At 56.0% G+C, this 16,058-nt stretch overlaps 1 protein-coding gene across 1 annotated transcript in view; it reads left to right on the forward strand.

Moving 5' to 3' along the window:
• The window catches only part of STYXL1 (serine/threonine/tyrosine interacting like 1), a 30,835-nt gene that overhangs the window by 12,111 nt on the left and 2,666 nt on the right, over nucleotides 1-16,058 (forward strand). Inside the window, exons 4-8 of the mRNA XM_012927554.2 lie at nucleotides 3,247-3,418; nucleotides 7,100-7,245; nucleotides 10,820-10,965; nucleotides 12,098-12,195; nucleotides 13,227-13,339. Coding sequence (XP_012783008.1) covers nucleotides 3,247-3,418; nucleotides 7,100-7,245; nucleotides 10,820-10,965; nucleotides 12,098-12,195; nucleotides 13,227-13,339 — 675 coding nt within the window. The remainder of the gene's footprint in view (nucleotides 1-3,246; nucleotides 3,419-7,099; nucleotides 7,246-10,819; nucleotides 10,966-12,097; nucleotides 12,196-13,226; nucleotides 13,340-16,058) is intronic.

Genomic DNA, 16,058 nt, shown 5'->3' on the forward strand with positions numbered 1-16,058 from the left:
GGGTGGGGAGCAGGGGTAGATGTGCCCCTCCATCCCAGGGGTCCTCCTGCCATGGGATTCCCTCTCCTGTCCAGTTCTCCAGCCTTTCCTATAAGGGGATGGACACCCCAGACCCTCTCCTGCCACAAGGTCCATCTCCCCTGACCTCTGCAGTGTCCGCTTTCTAGAACCTTTTTTTTAAAAGATTTATTATTATGGGAAAGCCGGATATACAGAGAGGAGGAGAGACAGAGGAAGATCTTCCATCCGATGTTTCACTCTCCAAGTGAGCTGCAACGGGCCGGTGCTGCGCCAATCCGATGCCGGGAACCAGGAATCTCCTCCGGGTCTCCCACGCGGGTGCAGGGTCCCAAAGCTTTGGGCCGTCCTCGACTGCTTTCCCAGGCCACAAGCAGGGAGCTGGATGGGAAGTGGAGCTGGATGGGAAGTGGAGCTGCCGGGATTAGAACCGGCGCCCATACCGGGGTGTTCTAGGCGAGGACTTTAGCCGCTAGGCCACGCCGCCGGGCCCTGTTCTCTAGAACCTTTGCCAGGGATGACCCATCTCCTTCCTGACCCCTGCAGTCCCCACCTTGACTTTAAGGTGCTGCCTTAGCCCCCACCGCCGTCCCTGGTGCTTCTCTCTCCAGTCCTGCTTCACCGTCGCCTGTCACCTGCAGGTGCCTGCGGGGCTGCCCTCATCTCCCCCACACCTGTTCCCATGGCTGCTCCCCAGATTTCATCCAGGCTCACAACTCGGTCCGTCCACGGGTGAGCCAGCAGCCCTGCCAAGCTGACCTCGGAGATTTTGCCTTGGCACTCTTCCCAGCCCGGGCCCATTCCTCTCGGCCACTGGGCTGTCTGTCCTCCCTGCCTCTCTGCCCCTCTCCCCCTTCCCCGTCCTCCCAGCCTCTCTCCCCCTTCCCCGTCCTCCCTCCGTGCCCTTTACCTGACGTAGGTCCTCGAGGGCAGCTCCCTGACTACATGCGTTTCCCGCGTAATTTGTTCCCTTCTTCCGTTCTCTGGGTTTTTGGTTCCCTAGCTGTGTCCTGTGGCTCCGAATCCTGGTTTTTGTACCCCACTGCAAGTCCCCCATCTCGGGGGCCTCAGCACCTGCTGGACTCTGGCACAGGTGTGCTCTGTCCTCAGCACCTCCAGCCTCGTGTTCAGGTCTCGGGGCTCTTGCCTCCCCTCCCTGTACCCAACGTAGCAGGTGGAGGCCTTCAGGGACACCCCAGCTCGGCAGCATAGGAAGTCTCCCAGCTTGGCCCACCCTGTCTTCCTGGATGTGGGCGACCCCCTGCCACCTCTCACCTGCACGCTGTCACCTGCCACGCCAGCAACCTTGCTCCACCATGTTCACTTGGGTTCCAAGACACAAATTTCCCTGTAGGTCTCCATTTCTCCCCAAAAAACAGAAGTGGGAGGCAATGGCTGTCGCTCTTTCTCCACCATTTTGGGAGGGGGCTCCTCCTCTTCCCACTGCACCTGCTGGTACTGCCTAAGGAAGCATCCAGAGCGCGGGCCCCTAGGGAGAGGCAGGGAAGGAGGACAGCCGGGCTGGGTGTGGGCCCTGGAATGCTGGTTCGGGTTTTGCTGGAGGCCAGCTGCTGCCTTGCCCTGCCTGGGGTATTTGGGCCACAGGCCCTGTGACTCGGCCCCCTCCCTATTGCCGCCTGCACGTGTGGGGCCCTCACAAGCCTGTGCTGAGAGCCAGGAGGTAGGCATGTCGTGGATGCTGTCACATCCGGCATCACACGGGTGCCCAGTGACATGTTGACTCAAACTAGTGGCGGAAGCTGCTCCTTGGGGGCCTGGCGTGTTCCCCAGGAACTTGCTTTGTGGTCCTCACAATCCCAGATGGGCCTTTGTGCATCTTCCAGACTAAGTTGAATATCTTTCTCACTCTGTCGCTCACTCTAAATATTGAGTTGTTGGTACTGGGCAGAGATCTTTGATCCACTGGTTCACTCCGCAGGTGGCCATGGCAGCCAGGCCTAAGCCAGGAGCTTCTTCTGTGTCTCCCACAAGACTGACAGGGACTCCAGCACTGCTATCCCAGGCACATTAACCAAAAGCTGGGTCAAACAGAGCAACTCGGACATGAACAGGTGCCCAATTGGGGGATGCTTGCATCCCAAGCGGCGGCTTTACCCGCTGTGCCACCATGCTACCTTCCTTAATCCTGCTCTGTCTCCAGGCTTTGTCTCACTGGGCATCTTGCTGCCTGCTTGCCTAGTTCCTTTTGGCAGATAGGATCTCTCTCCTGGGTCTGACCTCTGTCAGATCCTGCTGGTGCAGGCACCAGCCAGATGTGTGGTATAGTGGTGTAGTGGGGAAAACCGCTCCCTACCCTCCATGTGGGTGCCAGTTCGAGTCCTGGATGCTCTACTTTCCATCCAGCTCCCTGCTAATGTGCCTGGAGAAGCAGCAGGGGATGGACCAAGTACTTGGGTCTCTGCATGCACGTGGAAGACCCTGATGAAGCACCTGGCTTTGGTCTGGCCCACCCCCTGCTGTTGGGGGCCATCCAGGGAGTTATACCAGCAGATGGAAGGTCAATCTGCCTGTCACTCTTTCAAATAATCATTTAAAGTCCTTGTTGGGGCTCTCACCCATGAGGTAATGCAACAGAGCCGTGGCCGCCAGCGCTCCCTGAGCTCTGACCACCCCTTCGGGTCCTGTGTGCTCTGCCCCTGGCACCACAAGGCCTCCTCCCTCGCCTGTTCCCACCCTGAGATCCACCTTGACAATGACTCGGCCCCTCCCCACCCCTCGGTCATCCCCCCTCTGCCCCACGGTGGCTGCTGCTGTGTCCATTTCATTCATTTAACCACATCGGTGGCCTACCATATGGTGGATGCTAATCACATGTGATACAAGAGTCCATCTCATCACCTCTGCTTGTTTGTGGCTTCTGTTGACTTAAACCACTTACTCACTGTCCCTTTACAGGGGGATACAGGGAATCCTAGGCCCTGCCCCTGTGCCAGCCTATTTTCTCCAAAGGATTGTCACTGCCAGAGCTGGCCATGGATACCCTAATGCCAGAACAGGTGGCTGGAGGCTGATCAGCTAGACCCGTGCCCTCATCCCTGACCCAGTGGGCTGTGGACGTGGGTATGGAAAATCCTTGGCATTTACCACACCTGCTGGCCCCTCTCCAGTGTACCTGTGGTCAGAGGGCTTCAGGTTGCTCCCTGGAGGACGCAGGAGGACTTGTGGGGCCCTCCTGCCCACCCACAGGCCTTTCTGTACTTTCCACAGAAGGATGGCAAGTTTCTGGCACCGGAATCAGTGGAGCTGGAGTGCGTGAGGTACTGTGTGGTGTATGACAGTAACACCAGCTCCCTGGAGAGTCCCTTGAAAGACGGTGACAACGAAGATGAAGATGACAGGGAAGAAGACACTGTCTCTGAGGATTTACTCATAAAGCAGAGTAAGAGCCCTTCCATCCTTCAATGGCCACAGTGGCTGGGGCTGGGCGGGGCTGGGCCAGGCTGAAGCCAAGAGCCCGGAACTCCATCTGGGTCTCCCACCTGGGTGGCAGGGGCTCCAAGCACTTGAGCCATCCTAGGCTGCTTTCCCTGGGCACGTTAACGACAGGGAGCTTCATCAGAAGTGGAGCAGCTGGGACCTGAACTAGTGCTCATAGGGGCTGCCAGATTGCAGGCAGTGGCTTAATGTGCTTAACTACAAGGCGGGTTTTGACCCAAGCCGCACCAAGAGAAATGGCTTCACAAGTTACTATCTACCTCTACCTCAGTCTGGGGTGCCATGTGCCAGGGGCTCCCCTAGCCCGACCTGAGCAATCTGCAGGACTGCCCTGGGGGTCTGAGGCGTCACCCTCCTCACAAAGTGACAGCTTGAATTTTTTTAGAACCGGTGCCCATATGGGATCTCGGCACGCTCAAGGTGAGGACTTTAGCCACTAGGCCACACTGCCGGGCCCAATATTTGTTATCAAGCTTGAGTTTTTTTTATTGTAAAGTCAGATATACAGAGCGGAGGAGAGACGGAGAAAGATCTTCCATCTGTGGTTCACTCCCCAAGTGGCCACAATGGCCGGAGCTGAGCCGATTAGGAGCCAGGAGCTTCTTCTGGGTCTCCTACTCGGGTGCAGGGTCCCAAGGCTTTGGGCCATCCTCGACTGCTTTCCTAGGCCACAAGCAGGGAGCTGGATGGGAAGTGGGACTGCCAGGTTTAGAACCGGCACCCATATGGGATCCTGGCACGTGCAAGGCAAGGACGTTGGCCACTAGGCTTCTGCGCTGGGGCCACAAATTTATTGAAGAGGCAGGTTTCCAGAGAGGAGAAACAAAGATCCTTCTATGACTGGTTCACTCCCCAAGTGGCTGCAACAGCCAGAGCCAAGCCGATCTGATCCAGGAGCTTGGAGCTTCTTCCTGGGTCTCCCCTGTGGGTGCAGGGTCCCAAGACTTTAGGCCATCTTCTACAGCTTTCCCAGGCCACAAGCAGCGAGCTGGAAGGGAAGTAAAGCAGTTGGGGTAAGAACTGGCACCCATATGGTATCCTGGCAGATGCAAGGAGAGGATTTAGCCACTGAGCCATCATTCCTGGCCCAATCCCGAGGCTCGCACTGAGGAGACAGGTAGAGGCCATCTTCCATCCAGGCTGTGTCATGGGACACAGAAATAGGACGGACGGACCTTGAAGGATTGGTTCCCTAACATGTAACAACCCCACATTCCCTGCCTGGTGTCGCCCAAGCCCAGGAACGTGACATAATTTACCCATAGTCCCACACTTAATGAACTGGTTCTGGTCTATCCCCAAAACGCAACAAGTTAAACTTCCTGTGGGCCAGGAAGTCAGGAGTTACTTGGCCGGGAGTTTTCAGTGGTCCTCAGAATGTCAGCTGGGGCCACCACCATCTGCAGAATTGGGCTGGGATGCCTGGCATCCAAGGTGACTTAACCAGGGGCCTTGGCTCCCTGCCACGGGCACCTCTCCTTGGGACAATGCAGATGGCTTCCCAGCGGACCAGCTGGCTTCCCCTAGAGCAAGGGATCTGGAAGGGAGAATATGGGCCTTGTCACTGGCCTCGTCCCTTCTGCCACCTCCTCACAGGGCCAGCCCCCATTCCCCTTTGGTTGAACCCCTGCCTGACCTTCCAGCCAACTGGCTGTTAGATTCTGCTCCCCCAAGACAGGTAGGCTTGGGATTGCTCTAGAAATATGTGTGGGCTTGAGCTTAAAAGGCAGCATTTGTAAGGGGCATTTCTAAACCACCTCACCCAGTGAGTAGGATTCAAGCTGAGGTTGTTTGACTCCATCCTGTATCCCCAAGAGTTGACAGTGATGCTGGAGGTCCGTGCAGTCACCCCATCACCACGCGGAGTGTTGGGCCCCTATAAGGCAGAGGCTCCGCCTGCTGTCCACATAGGTCCTAGTTTTGGGTGACTGCTGGTGACCACAAGCAAATGTGGCCATTTGGGGAGTGATCCAATGGATGGAAAATCTTTCCTTCTCTCCATTAATCTGATTTGCTGTAACTGAGTGTAGGTGCAATTCCAGAGGTCAGGCTGTCTCACTGACTGCCACTGGGTGGCGCTAATCCTCCGTCTGATCAAGCCAGCCCCAGGCTTCCCTTGCCTGTGGGTCCTAGCCTGTGAATTGACCATTCTTGGCAAAACTAGTTCACTGGGCGCTTGTCTAGGATTTCAGTCTGTATTCTGAAATCCTAGGCCACTGGTTAGCAGCGATAAGCCCTTCTGCCTTTCATGACTGACCTCCAGGTTACTAGGGGGCTCTTGGGCTCACTCGGGAATCCACACTCGCACACGTGTGAGGGTCTTGCAAAAGAGTAGTGGGAAATGGAATTAAAAGTGAAGTTTGTCTTGTATCAAAAAATCAATTTCTGCATGTTAAATTACAAGTATGAGGGTTTAATTTTATTTTTAACGATTCTTTTTAAAGATTTATTTTTATTGGAAAGTCAGATATACAGAGAGGAAGAGACAGAAAGATCTTCTGTCTGATTCACGCCCTAAGTGAGTGCAATGGCTGGTGCTATGCTGACCTGAAGCCAGGAGCCAGGAACCTCCTTCCAGGTCTCCCCCACGGGTACAGGGTCCCAAGGCTTTGGGCTGTCCTTGACTGCTTTCCCACAAGCAGGGAGCTGGATGGGAAGTGGAGCTGCTGGGATTAGAACCAGAATCCATATGGGATTCCGGCACATTCAAGGCAAGGACTTTAGCTGCTAGGCCGCACTCCTGGGCCCTATTTTTAAAGATTTATTTTTATTGGAACTGCAAATCAGATTAATGGAGAGGAGAAAAAGCTCTTCCATCCATTGGATCATTCCCTAAATGACCAAAAAGGCTGGAACTGAGCTGATGCAAAGTCAGGAGCCTCTTCTGGGTCTCCCACGTGGGTGCAGGGTCCCAAGGCTTTAGGCCGTCCTCCACTGCCTTCCTAGGCCCCAAGCAGGGAGCTGGATGGGAAGTGGAGCAGCCAGGGCGTGAACCAGTGTCTGTATGGGATCCTGGTACATGCAGGGTGAGGAATTTAGCCACTAGGATGCTGCGCCAGGCCCTTGGTGCAAAAACTTCAGTTTTTTTTTTCTTCTCCATATTACATGGAAAATATGTACTCTGAAAAAAAACCTGTGCATGGATTTCAACATTTTTTGGAACCCAAATTAGCTCACACTTTGTAACTCTGCCTCTCAAACGTTTAAAAGAAAGATCTCTGTTCACTCCGTAAGTGGCTATAACCGCTATGTCTGAGCTAAGCTGAAAACCAGGAGTTTTATCCAGGTCTCCCGTGTGGAGGGTGGGGCCCAAGCACTTGCGCGATCTTGGACTGCTTTGCCAGGCACATTAGCAGGGAAGCAGATTAGAAAGGGAACAGCTGGGACTCAAACCTGTGTCCATATGTGGGATGCTGCACCCTCCCACCCCCGACAGCAGCATTTGCTTGTGTCACCAGCCCCCAACGTGCAATCCAAGGCCCATTTTCCACCAGCCGCTGGATCCAGGATCCTCAGCCTCGTCTCGGCTCCTTCCTTTTTTGGAAGAGTGGCCACTCTCGAAGCACGGTGGGCCCACAGTAGGGCTGTCCACCACACCCCCCCCCCCCATGCTCTCTGTTCTCAGGGCTGTCCACTGGAGCCGCTGTGTTGTATGCTCAAACCCTGACGCATCTCACCCGCCACCCCATCCTCGTCCTGAACGGTGGTTACGAGCGCTTCTCAGCCTACTACCACTTCTTCCGGACACAAAAGATCATCTGGATGCCTCAGGTGAGGTGGATGAGCTGGGGCGGGGTGGGACACGGGCTGGGGAAACAAAGTGGGGACAGCCAAGAAGCCCAGCTCTCTGTGCTGGATGCCTCACTGTCCGGTATGGCAAAGGGCAGACCGGAGGCCAGGGTGGGGGCAGAGCATAGAAAGTTTAGTCAGATGGGTGAGGGGCGACTCCAGGATGGAGCCCAGCAGGAGAGGTGGGGTGCACAGCTTGCTGGAGCCCAAGCTGAGGGCCGGGGGTTTTCAAGGAAGAAACACGGTGGAGACGTGCTCGGCAGCCGTGGGCCAGGGCTAGTCCCCGGAGGGTGATGCAGCGATGGACTTGGTTTATGATGATCCTGAACCCAAGGCGATGGGAGCGTGGAGGAGGGTCAGTGTTCCTCTTGCAGCAGTGGCCTTTGGCCGCCTCCTGAGGCCCGTTCTTACCCGTGTTGGGAGTGGATCCCATCTGAAGAATGTTTACGTTCCAGTGGAGGTGGTAACTGGGGGCCGGCGGTGTGAGGACGGGGCAGAGCTGTGCTCCTGTGAGGTGTTAGGGTGTGACCACGGTTACTGTGTAAGATCCCCGGCTCCTGCTGGGCAGAAGCATTGAATCCAGTTCCTTGCGGGGAGAGGCAGGGCTTGAGCAAGCTCCTTCCACACAGCCGGGGCTGGGTCAAGCAGTCAGGTGGGGGTGGAACTGGGAGTTGCTGATGGGACAAGCTGAGTGCTGGATGGAAAGTCTCTTCCACAAGTCTTATGATAATTATGTATTTAGAAATAATTGTAAAGGGAAGAAAACAGTGAGGGTGGTACAAGCCAGGGCAGTTTACTATTCTGAGCTCAAATTGGAGTTGGATTTGGTCTGTCTCAGTGCTGTGGAGCCAGCCTCCTCCCCTGGGCCTCGTCCCTTTGCCTGGGTGGGCGTGGGCATGTGGGGGCTGCCTCCTTATGTGACTGTGGCCTGTGCGTGAAGGGGAAGTGTCGCTCTCCCTATGGCCCTGGTGACTTCTGTGAGTTGCCATAAGGTTTCTTGGCCTCGCCCAGATCCCTTGGTTCACTGCAGATTTTGCCTAAGACTGCTGTGACTCCCCTCTGGCTCCTCCACTTCACCCCTTCCCTGGACAGCCCGGTGCTCCCCCACACCCAGCCTGCCACGCTCCACCTCGCCCCTGTGATCAAGCAGGGTCATAGCCATCTCCCAAGCTAGGCCATGCTTTGGGGGGCTCATCTCGTTGATTCACACCTCTGGATCTTGCTCTACCGATGACAACGAGGTGATGAATGACAGGCAAGAAGGCGGCTGTAGCAGTTCATTGAGTAAGGTGAGGAGACGGATTCTAGTCCCTGCAGAGCAAGTGGGCGTCTCCAGAAGGTGCTGAGTGCAGTCTGCATTCAGAAGGGGTTTTAATGAACGTAACTGTGGGTCTCCCACCTTTTCCTCCCCTCCTCTCTCTTCTGGGAAAGTCTGAGTGTGGGAGTTTTGGATGTAAAATTCCCCTCAACAAATCCCTCTGGACATCCAGGTTTTTTTTCAAAGATTTGCTTATTTTTATTGGAAAGGCAGATATACAGAGAAGAGGAGAGATAGGAAGATCTTCCGTCCGATGATTCACTCCCCAAGTGGCCTCAGTGGCTGGAACCGAGCCACTCTGGAGCCAGGAGCTCTTCTGGGTCTGCTGTACAGTTGCAAGGTCCTAAAGCTTTGGGCCATCCTTGACTGCCTTCCCAGGTCACAAGCAGGGAGCTGGATGGGAAGCGGGGCTGCTGGGATTAGAACCAGCGCCCTTATGGGATCCTGGCGTGTTCAAAGTGAGGACTTTAACCACTACGTTATCACGCCAGGCCCCCATCCAGGCTCTTTCTGTGGGAGAAGCAAGTGACTCCTTCAGCCTGGTGACCCTGACCATGTGGGACTAGCTAGGTGGCTGTCAGTTGAGTGCATTTCTGGTGACAAGGGACAGACACCAGGCTGGGAGCTGCCTCAGAATGGGTTTCCTTGTTCCATGGTACAGACCTTTTTTTCCTTAACACTTATCGTTTTCTTTGGTCCCTCTTTGACATGTAGGTTAGCTAGCTGCCCAGCTACACTCTCCACAGGAACATGGCCCAGCTCTGAGTCAGCCCTGCCCCACCCTGGCTCTGTAGCGTGTGGGCCTCTGCTCTCTGATCTGCAAACATTTCCCTGCTGATCATTTGCCGCCTGCCTCCTCTCACGTTTTAAGTCACCTGAATGAAGGACAGAGACCTCATGTATTGGTTCTCTGTCGCAAATGCCCACAGTATCCAGGGCCTGGTCAGGCTGAACGCAGGAACCAAGAACTCTATGGGGTCTCCCCTGAAGGTGGCAGGGACCCAAGTACTAGGGTGGGCCATCAGCTGCCACCTCCCAGGTGGGCTGTGGGTCACTCCCGGGGCGGGACATGCTGTGTGGCTGGGTTTCCTCCCTGGAGTCACCTGTCATTCATGGCATTCACATGCACTTGTTAAAGTCCCAGGCTTCTGTGTGTGTCACTCCCCCACCCCCTTTCCCAGGCAGACCCAGTCAAGCACAGAACAGGAAGCAGGTTGGAGAGCAGCAGGAAGAGTTGTTTGATAGATGAGATGTAGTTTGTGGTTTTTCAGAGGTTTGATATTTTTTTGAGCTGTCATGGGACACTGGCCCATCTTGGACAAGCTCTTCCTGCTCTGGGTTTGTGGGGAGTTCACCATGGGGGAGGGGAGATAAGGATTGAGTCCAGCCAGGGGGTCCAACGTGGACATGGGGGCTGGAGGCTTGTAAAGACACTCTTTCAGACCTGGATCCGAGGGCTTTGGAACTGGTTTAGACATCTCTAAATTTTCTGTTGGTTCATCAGAAAGGCACGGATGCAGAGCTGTCTGTTGGTTCACCTACCCACCATGACTGGGGCTGGAGCTGGGAGCAGAACCCAGGCACTCCACTACAGGCTGGGCCAGCGCACATTTTAACTGCTGGGTGGAATATCCACGCCTGGGTCTGGATGCCTCGGGGGGCACTGGCAGAAGGCAGGCTCATGGGGCAGCATCAGGCTGGGCAGTGGGAGTGCCCATCTTTGTGGCCCAGCTTCCCAGAGCCTGTGGTCGTTCTGACTTTTCCCAGGGAGCAATGAGATGATGCAGTGCCAGTGCCTGCTGTCCAGATGGACTCGGTTCTGTGGGCCCTGCATTCATGGTGCATGCTGGGAAAACCAGTGTTTCTAGGAGGCCACTTTGGGAAATGCAAACCCAACAAACCCACCCCTCCTAGTTGTGGTCCCCAGATCTATGACTCGAACATCTATGCACATGGCTGGGGGCCAGCAGGTGCTGCGGAGGGATGATGCTGTCATCACAGGCTGAACAGCGACCTGGTGCTTTGTGCCATGATGCTGCCAGCTCAAAGCCCCTGGTCTGCACCCAGCCCTTGCACTCCTCTGCACCTGGCTCCCTGCAAGTCTCATGGGGAGCCCGGGCTGCAGTCTTGTGCCCTGACCTGGGAGGGGCTGTGGTACCACATTACCAGGGATGGAGAAGCACTGTTGCCTGGGCTGGGTGCTCACACTAGCTTTCTCCCCTTTATCCCGACCCTCAGGAGTTGGCTGCCTTCCAGCCGTACCCCATTGAAATCCTGCCAGGTAGGATCTTCCTGGGCAGTTTCTCACAGGCCTGCGACCCCAAGATTCAGAAGGATCTGAAAATCAAGGCACACGTCAATGTCTGTATGGAGACGGGGCCCTTGTGAGTGGAGGAAGGGCTGCGGGGCTGGGTGGGCAGCGCTAGCTGCTGCGGGCTCCCTGGGGGCCGCGGTCACCAGGGTGAGAGGGCACACCCTGAGCCGGCCGGCTCGGCGCTGGCTGACCTGGGGTCCTGGCCTTAGGATGCACTGCTGTTGCCAACCTATGGACGTGGCTGGGAATCTCACGTTTCCTGCGTGATACAGATCACCCAGCTTCCACTGCGTATGTCAGTGCCAGATGCTTTCTTGCTTCTTGCAAAAGATTATTTGTTGGGGCCAGTGCCACGATGTAGTAGGCCAATCCTCTGGCTGCCAATGCCAGCATCCCATGTGGGTGCCAGTTGTAGTCCTGACTGCTCCACTTTTTTTTTTATTTTTTTATTTTTATTTTTTTTAGATTTATTTTATTTTCATTACAAAGTCAGATATACTGAGAGGAAGAGAGATAGAGAAGAAGTGGAGCTGCCGGGATTAGAACCAGCAGCCATATGGGATCAAGGCGAAGACCTTAGCCACTAGGCCACGCTGCCGTGCCCAACTGCTCCACTTTCAATCCAGCTCCCTGCTTATGGCCTGAGAAAGCAGTGGAGAATTGCCCAAGTCCTTGGACCCTGCACCCACAGCTGTGGGAGACCTGGAAGCTCCTGGCTTCTGGCTTCAGATTGGCTTGGTTCTGGCTGCTGCAGCCATTTGGGAAGTGAACCAGTAGATGGAAAATCTCTCTCTCTCTCCTGCTCTGTAACTCTGCCTTCCACATAAAAACAAACTTGTTTATTTGAAAGGAAGAATTAGAGGTCTTCTGCCTGCTGGTTCACCCTGAAGACAGGAGCCAGAAAGTCCATCCCATGTGGATGGCAGAGACCCAGATGACTTGAGCCATCTGCTGCTGCTTTCCCAGGCGTGTTACCAGGGAACTGGATCAGAAGTGGAGCAGCTGGGACTGGAACCGGCACCCAGACAGGAAGCTGACCTCGCAGACGGCAGTTTTTACCCAGTCCACCGCAGCGCTGGCTCACAGTGCTGGCTTTCTAAGATCCAAAGCTGGCTGATACCACCAGCCCCTTGTGCAGGGAGGTGTCATGAGTTGGGGCCGTGACCTTGGCCCCCTGGCTACACTGCGTTTTTTCTCTTTAGTTTTAGAGATGACCCCGAGAGGCTGCTGCACATCCCGATCGAGGATTCCCTGGAAGCCAAGATGTTCCCCTCCTTCCGCCACCTCTGCCACTTCATCAGTAAGGGGTTCCCTTATTGGTGCCTGGTCAGGGATGGGCAAGCCCTGGACAACTTCGTATTGATCCTGGAGGGTGGTGGCACCATCTGCATCCAGACTCTGGCTTGACTGCTGTGTCCTTCCGGGCCCCTGGGAAGGCGTTGGCCAGCCGTGGTGCACACATTCCTGGCACACTCAGTTCTTGGCAGGTTGCTGGGTGCTGGGAGGCAGAGCTGAGTCTTGCTGCTCCCCTGCCTTCAGCTTAGTCAGTGGGTGGGAGGGAAGGAAGAACCCACCCCCCACCATCCCTGCCATGACTGGCATGTGTTCCTCCAGCCCCGTCTCTGCTGTACATGGAGGGAAGTAGCTGTGAGACGGCCCTCGTGCAGGGAACTGCTGTTGCTAGGATACCTTCACTGAGGGCCGAGTTTTCAGGCACTGCTCAGGATTGTCACAGCAGCACAATGTCCCCAGAGAACAGAGCTGAGCCGGGCAGGAGGCTAGCCTGGCATCACGGGTCCAGTTCCCAGCCAGAGCCCTGCCCAGGGGCTAGCAGGGCAGGGGTGACACCATCCTGGCACGTGCCCCATATTCCAAGATGGCAGAGCCCTTGGACACAGAGGCCCCTCTCCAGCCCCACTTCCTGGGTGCCCTGTGCTGTGCCTGTTGCCTTCTCTATATGATAAAATGACTGGCTCTGAAGGTCTGTGATCTTGAGGTTAGCGTATTCTTCCTCTGTTCTTGGGGTTCATGAGAGCAGCCCAGGAGTCCAGCGGCCAGCGTGGTGAAACTCAAGGCCTCCCAGGGCCATGGGGGTTGCAGCTGACACATCTGTGCCACAGGGCAAGGCAAAAGCCCATAGGGTAGATGCTGGCCTGTTGCCCTGTGGTCCCTGTGTCACAGATCCTGGTGGATGGATAAACAGGCTGGAGTTAGGGTGTGAGCGCCCCCTGCAGGCAGGACAAGGAAGCACAATTCTTTGCCCACTCCATGTCTCCAGCGCCAAGGGCCATGTGTGACCATCTCGCCCTCCCCTTGCCCACCCTTTTGCAGCCGCTCACCTCCAGATGGGCTCTGTCATTCTGGTCTTTTCCACCCGAGGGATCAGTCGCAGCTGTGCAGCCGTCATAGCCTTCCTCATGCATGAGAACCAGGAAACCTTGAAGGTACGCACGGAGTCCTGAGCCTGGCCACCCACAAGAGGCCTGGGGAGTGGGCAGGGTGGAACTGGACCAGTGTTCCAGCATTGCCCTGGGGCCCTGACAAGGGGTTGGGGAAGGAGAAGAGGAAGAATGGGGGAGGTGAACATGTTGGGGCAGTAGGTGGAACCTGAGGATGAGGTCCTGGGCTGTGTGACCTCACAGGCCCGAGGCTGGGCACACAGGGCCAGCCTAGGGACTCAGCCAGCAGCAGCGGCTGGCAGTCTGTCGCCAGAACGCAGCTGGGGTCACCCTGCGGGGGAAACTGGAGGCTCCGCTGGACTCCCCACAGCAGCTCCTTCCCTCCGGCCCTCACCTGCCAGGAGAGGCAAGAGAACTGGGTGGGGTGGGGGACAGGAATGCTGATGCCCAGGCAGTTCCTGCTTGGGGACATGGGAGAGGGGTCACCATCTTGCCGGTCACACCCCGTTCCTGGACTCGCAGTGCTGAGGTTCGGCCCTCCAGTTTTCCCCAGAGGTGTGTGTCAGGCCTGCAGCCAGCCATGGTTCTGGCTAGTGGCTCTGCACATCAGCTCAGCTCTCTTGGGGGATGAAGTTGCATGCTACACAGAGGCTCTTGGTGTTCCAGAGGTCACACTTGTAGGTTTATGGGCTCACAGGTGTTCACACATTCAAGTTCATGGCTGCAGCATTCCCCACTGCCAGCAGGCTGGAATGCCTAGTGGAAATCCCGCAGATGGACATACAGATGTGATTGCGCACAATGGGAAACTTGAAATATCTTTTGAATGTTGATTTGAATAGTAGAGTGACAGAGGAGAGACAGAGGTCTTCTATTCACTGATTCATTTTTCAAATGGCTGCAGCAGCTGGGGCTGGCCCCACCTGCCTGCCAGCCCACCCTCCAGCCCCTGGTGTTGAGCGGGTTCTCTGGCAGGTCACGGTCATCTCCCTGGCCGTTCCCAAAGGCAGAGGTCACGGGGCAGGTAGCAAGAGCAAAGTGAGGCTCCTCCTGCCATCCAGCTGCCCTGTGACCTCTGGCAGCCAGGCTTCCCCTGTCCTCCGCAGGGTCCATCCTGTCGGCTTGGCGGCCCTGGCCAGTGGTCAGCGAGTGGACAGCCACCGGGGGTGCTATGCCCTCTGAGATCCAGGTGCTGCTGCTCCCTGGAGGAACCCTGGCACTCCTTGCCTGCTGCCCAAAGAAGAGGGTGGGTGACCTTGGCCAGAGCAGCTGTGCAGGCTGCCTGTGGTCAGGGAGGGCTGCCCCTGCCCCTGCTCCCTTTGGGGTGGCTAGCTTTTCCTGCTGCCAGGCACCACCCTGGGCTCCACACTAGTGGGGACAGGGAGTGAGTGATGGTACTTCTGACCTAGGCTTTCCAAGCGCCTAGGCGAGGTCGCCTGGGAGCCCAGAGCCAGCGAGCCCTTAAGAATCCAAGTCCCAGGGCCTTAAACCACCTGGAGTAGCATGGTCCGCTCCAGGGATTGAGACAAAGCCTGGAACTCCTCACACACTCAAAGAGCTGACGTTGGCCAGCGCGGCCACTGTGCCAGACTGCTTTAGTGTGTTCTGTGTGGGAAGAACTTGCATGGTGACCCCACAGCAGCGAGACTGTCCTTGTCCTGGAGCCTAGTGGCCTGGCTGGGGGAGTCTGGGCTCTGGCCCTGTAGGCTGAGCTGGGCACTGCCCCTCACCCTGTGTGGCCTGGGCACCTCCCTTGACCCTTCTCTGCAGGAGGGACACTGGGGCCAACAGCTCCGTCCATCCTGACTGCCTGCCACACCTGCTGTGTGACCTAGAAGGGGTATCTGTCGGGGACACGATTTATGGTTCTTCCTCAGGGGGCCCAGTGGGTCTGCCCAGGACTTGGCAGCTCTACCACAGCATTACTTTTTAACTGGAAAATGCTGACATGTTAAATGTATCATCTCAACATTTTTAGTGTACAGTTCAGTGGTGGAAAGTGTATTCATGTGGTTGTGCAACAGTCTTCTCATCTTGCAAAACTAAAACTCTGCAGTAGTGCCACAACCCCCCACTCCTCCCCGAAGCCCACGCCCTGACAGCCGGCTGCCGTCTGTCCTGCTGAATGTGACCGCTCTAGGTACTGTCTATAATCTCTTGGTTGCTGCTTCCTCTTCCTCCTTCCCCTCCTCCTCCTTTGCTTATTTTTATTGGAAAGGTAGATGTGCAGAGAGGAGGAGAGACAGAAAAATCTTCCATCCTCTGGTTCACTCCTCAAGTGGCCGCAATAGCCAGAGCTGAGCTGATCTAAAGCCAGAGCCAGGAGCTTCCTCCTGTTTTCCTATGAGTGCAGGGTCCCAAGGCTTTGGACCGTCCTCCACTGCCTTCCCAGGCCATAAGCAGGGAGCTGGATGGGAAGTGGAGCAGCTGAGGAAATGAACCAGTGCTCATGTGGAATCCTAGCATGTGCAAGGCAAGGACTTAGCCTCTGAGCCATTGTGCCTGGGCCCCTCTTCTGACTTCTTAAAGAACTTTTTATTTGAAAGGCACAGTTAGAGAGAAGGAAAGACGGATCTTCCATCCACTAGTTCACTCCCCAAATAGCCATAGCTGGGCTGAGCCTAAGCTAGGAGCCAGGAGCTTTTCCCACATGGGTGCAGGGACCTAAACACTTGGGTCAGCCTCTGCTGCTTTTCCAGGTGTGTTAACAGGAAGCTGGATTGAAGTGGAGCAGCCAGGATTCAAACTGTCCACCCACATGGGA

Source organism: Ochotona princeps, chromosome 24, assembly GCF_030435755.1.
Source record: "Ochotona princeps isolate mOchPri1 chromosome 24, mOchPri1.hap1, whole genome shotgun sequence".
In the NCBI taxonomy this organism is placed as follows: Eukaryota; Metazoa; Chordata; class Mammalia; order Lagomorpha; family Ochotonidae; genus Ochotona; species Ochotona princeps.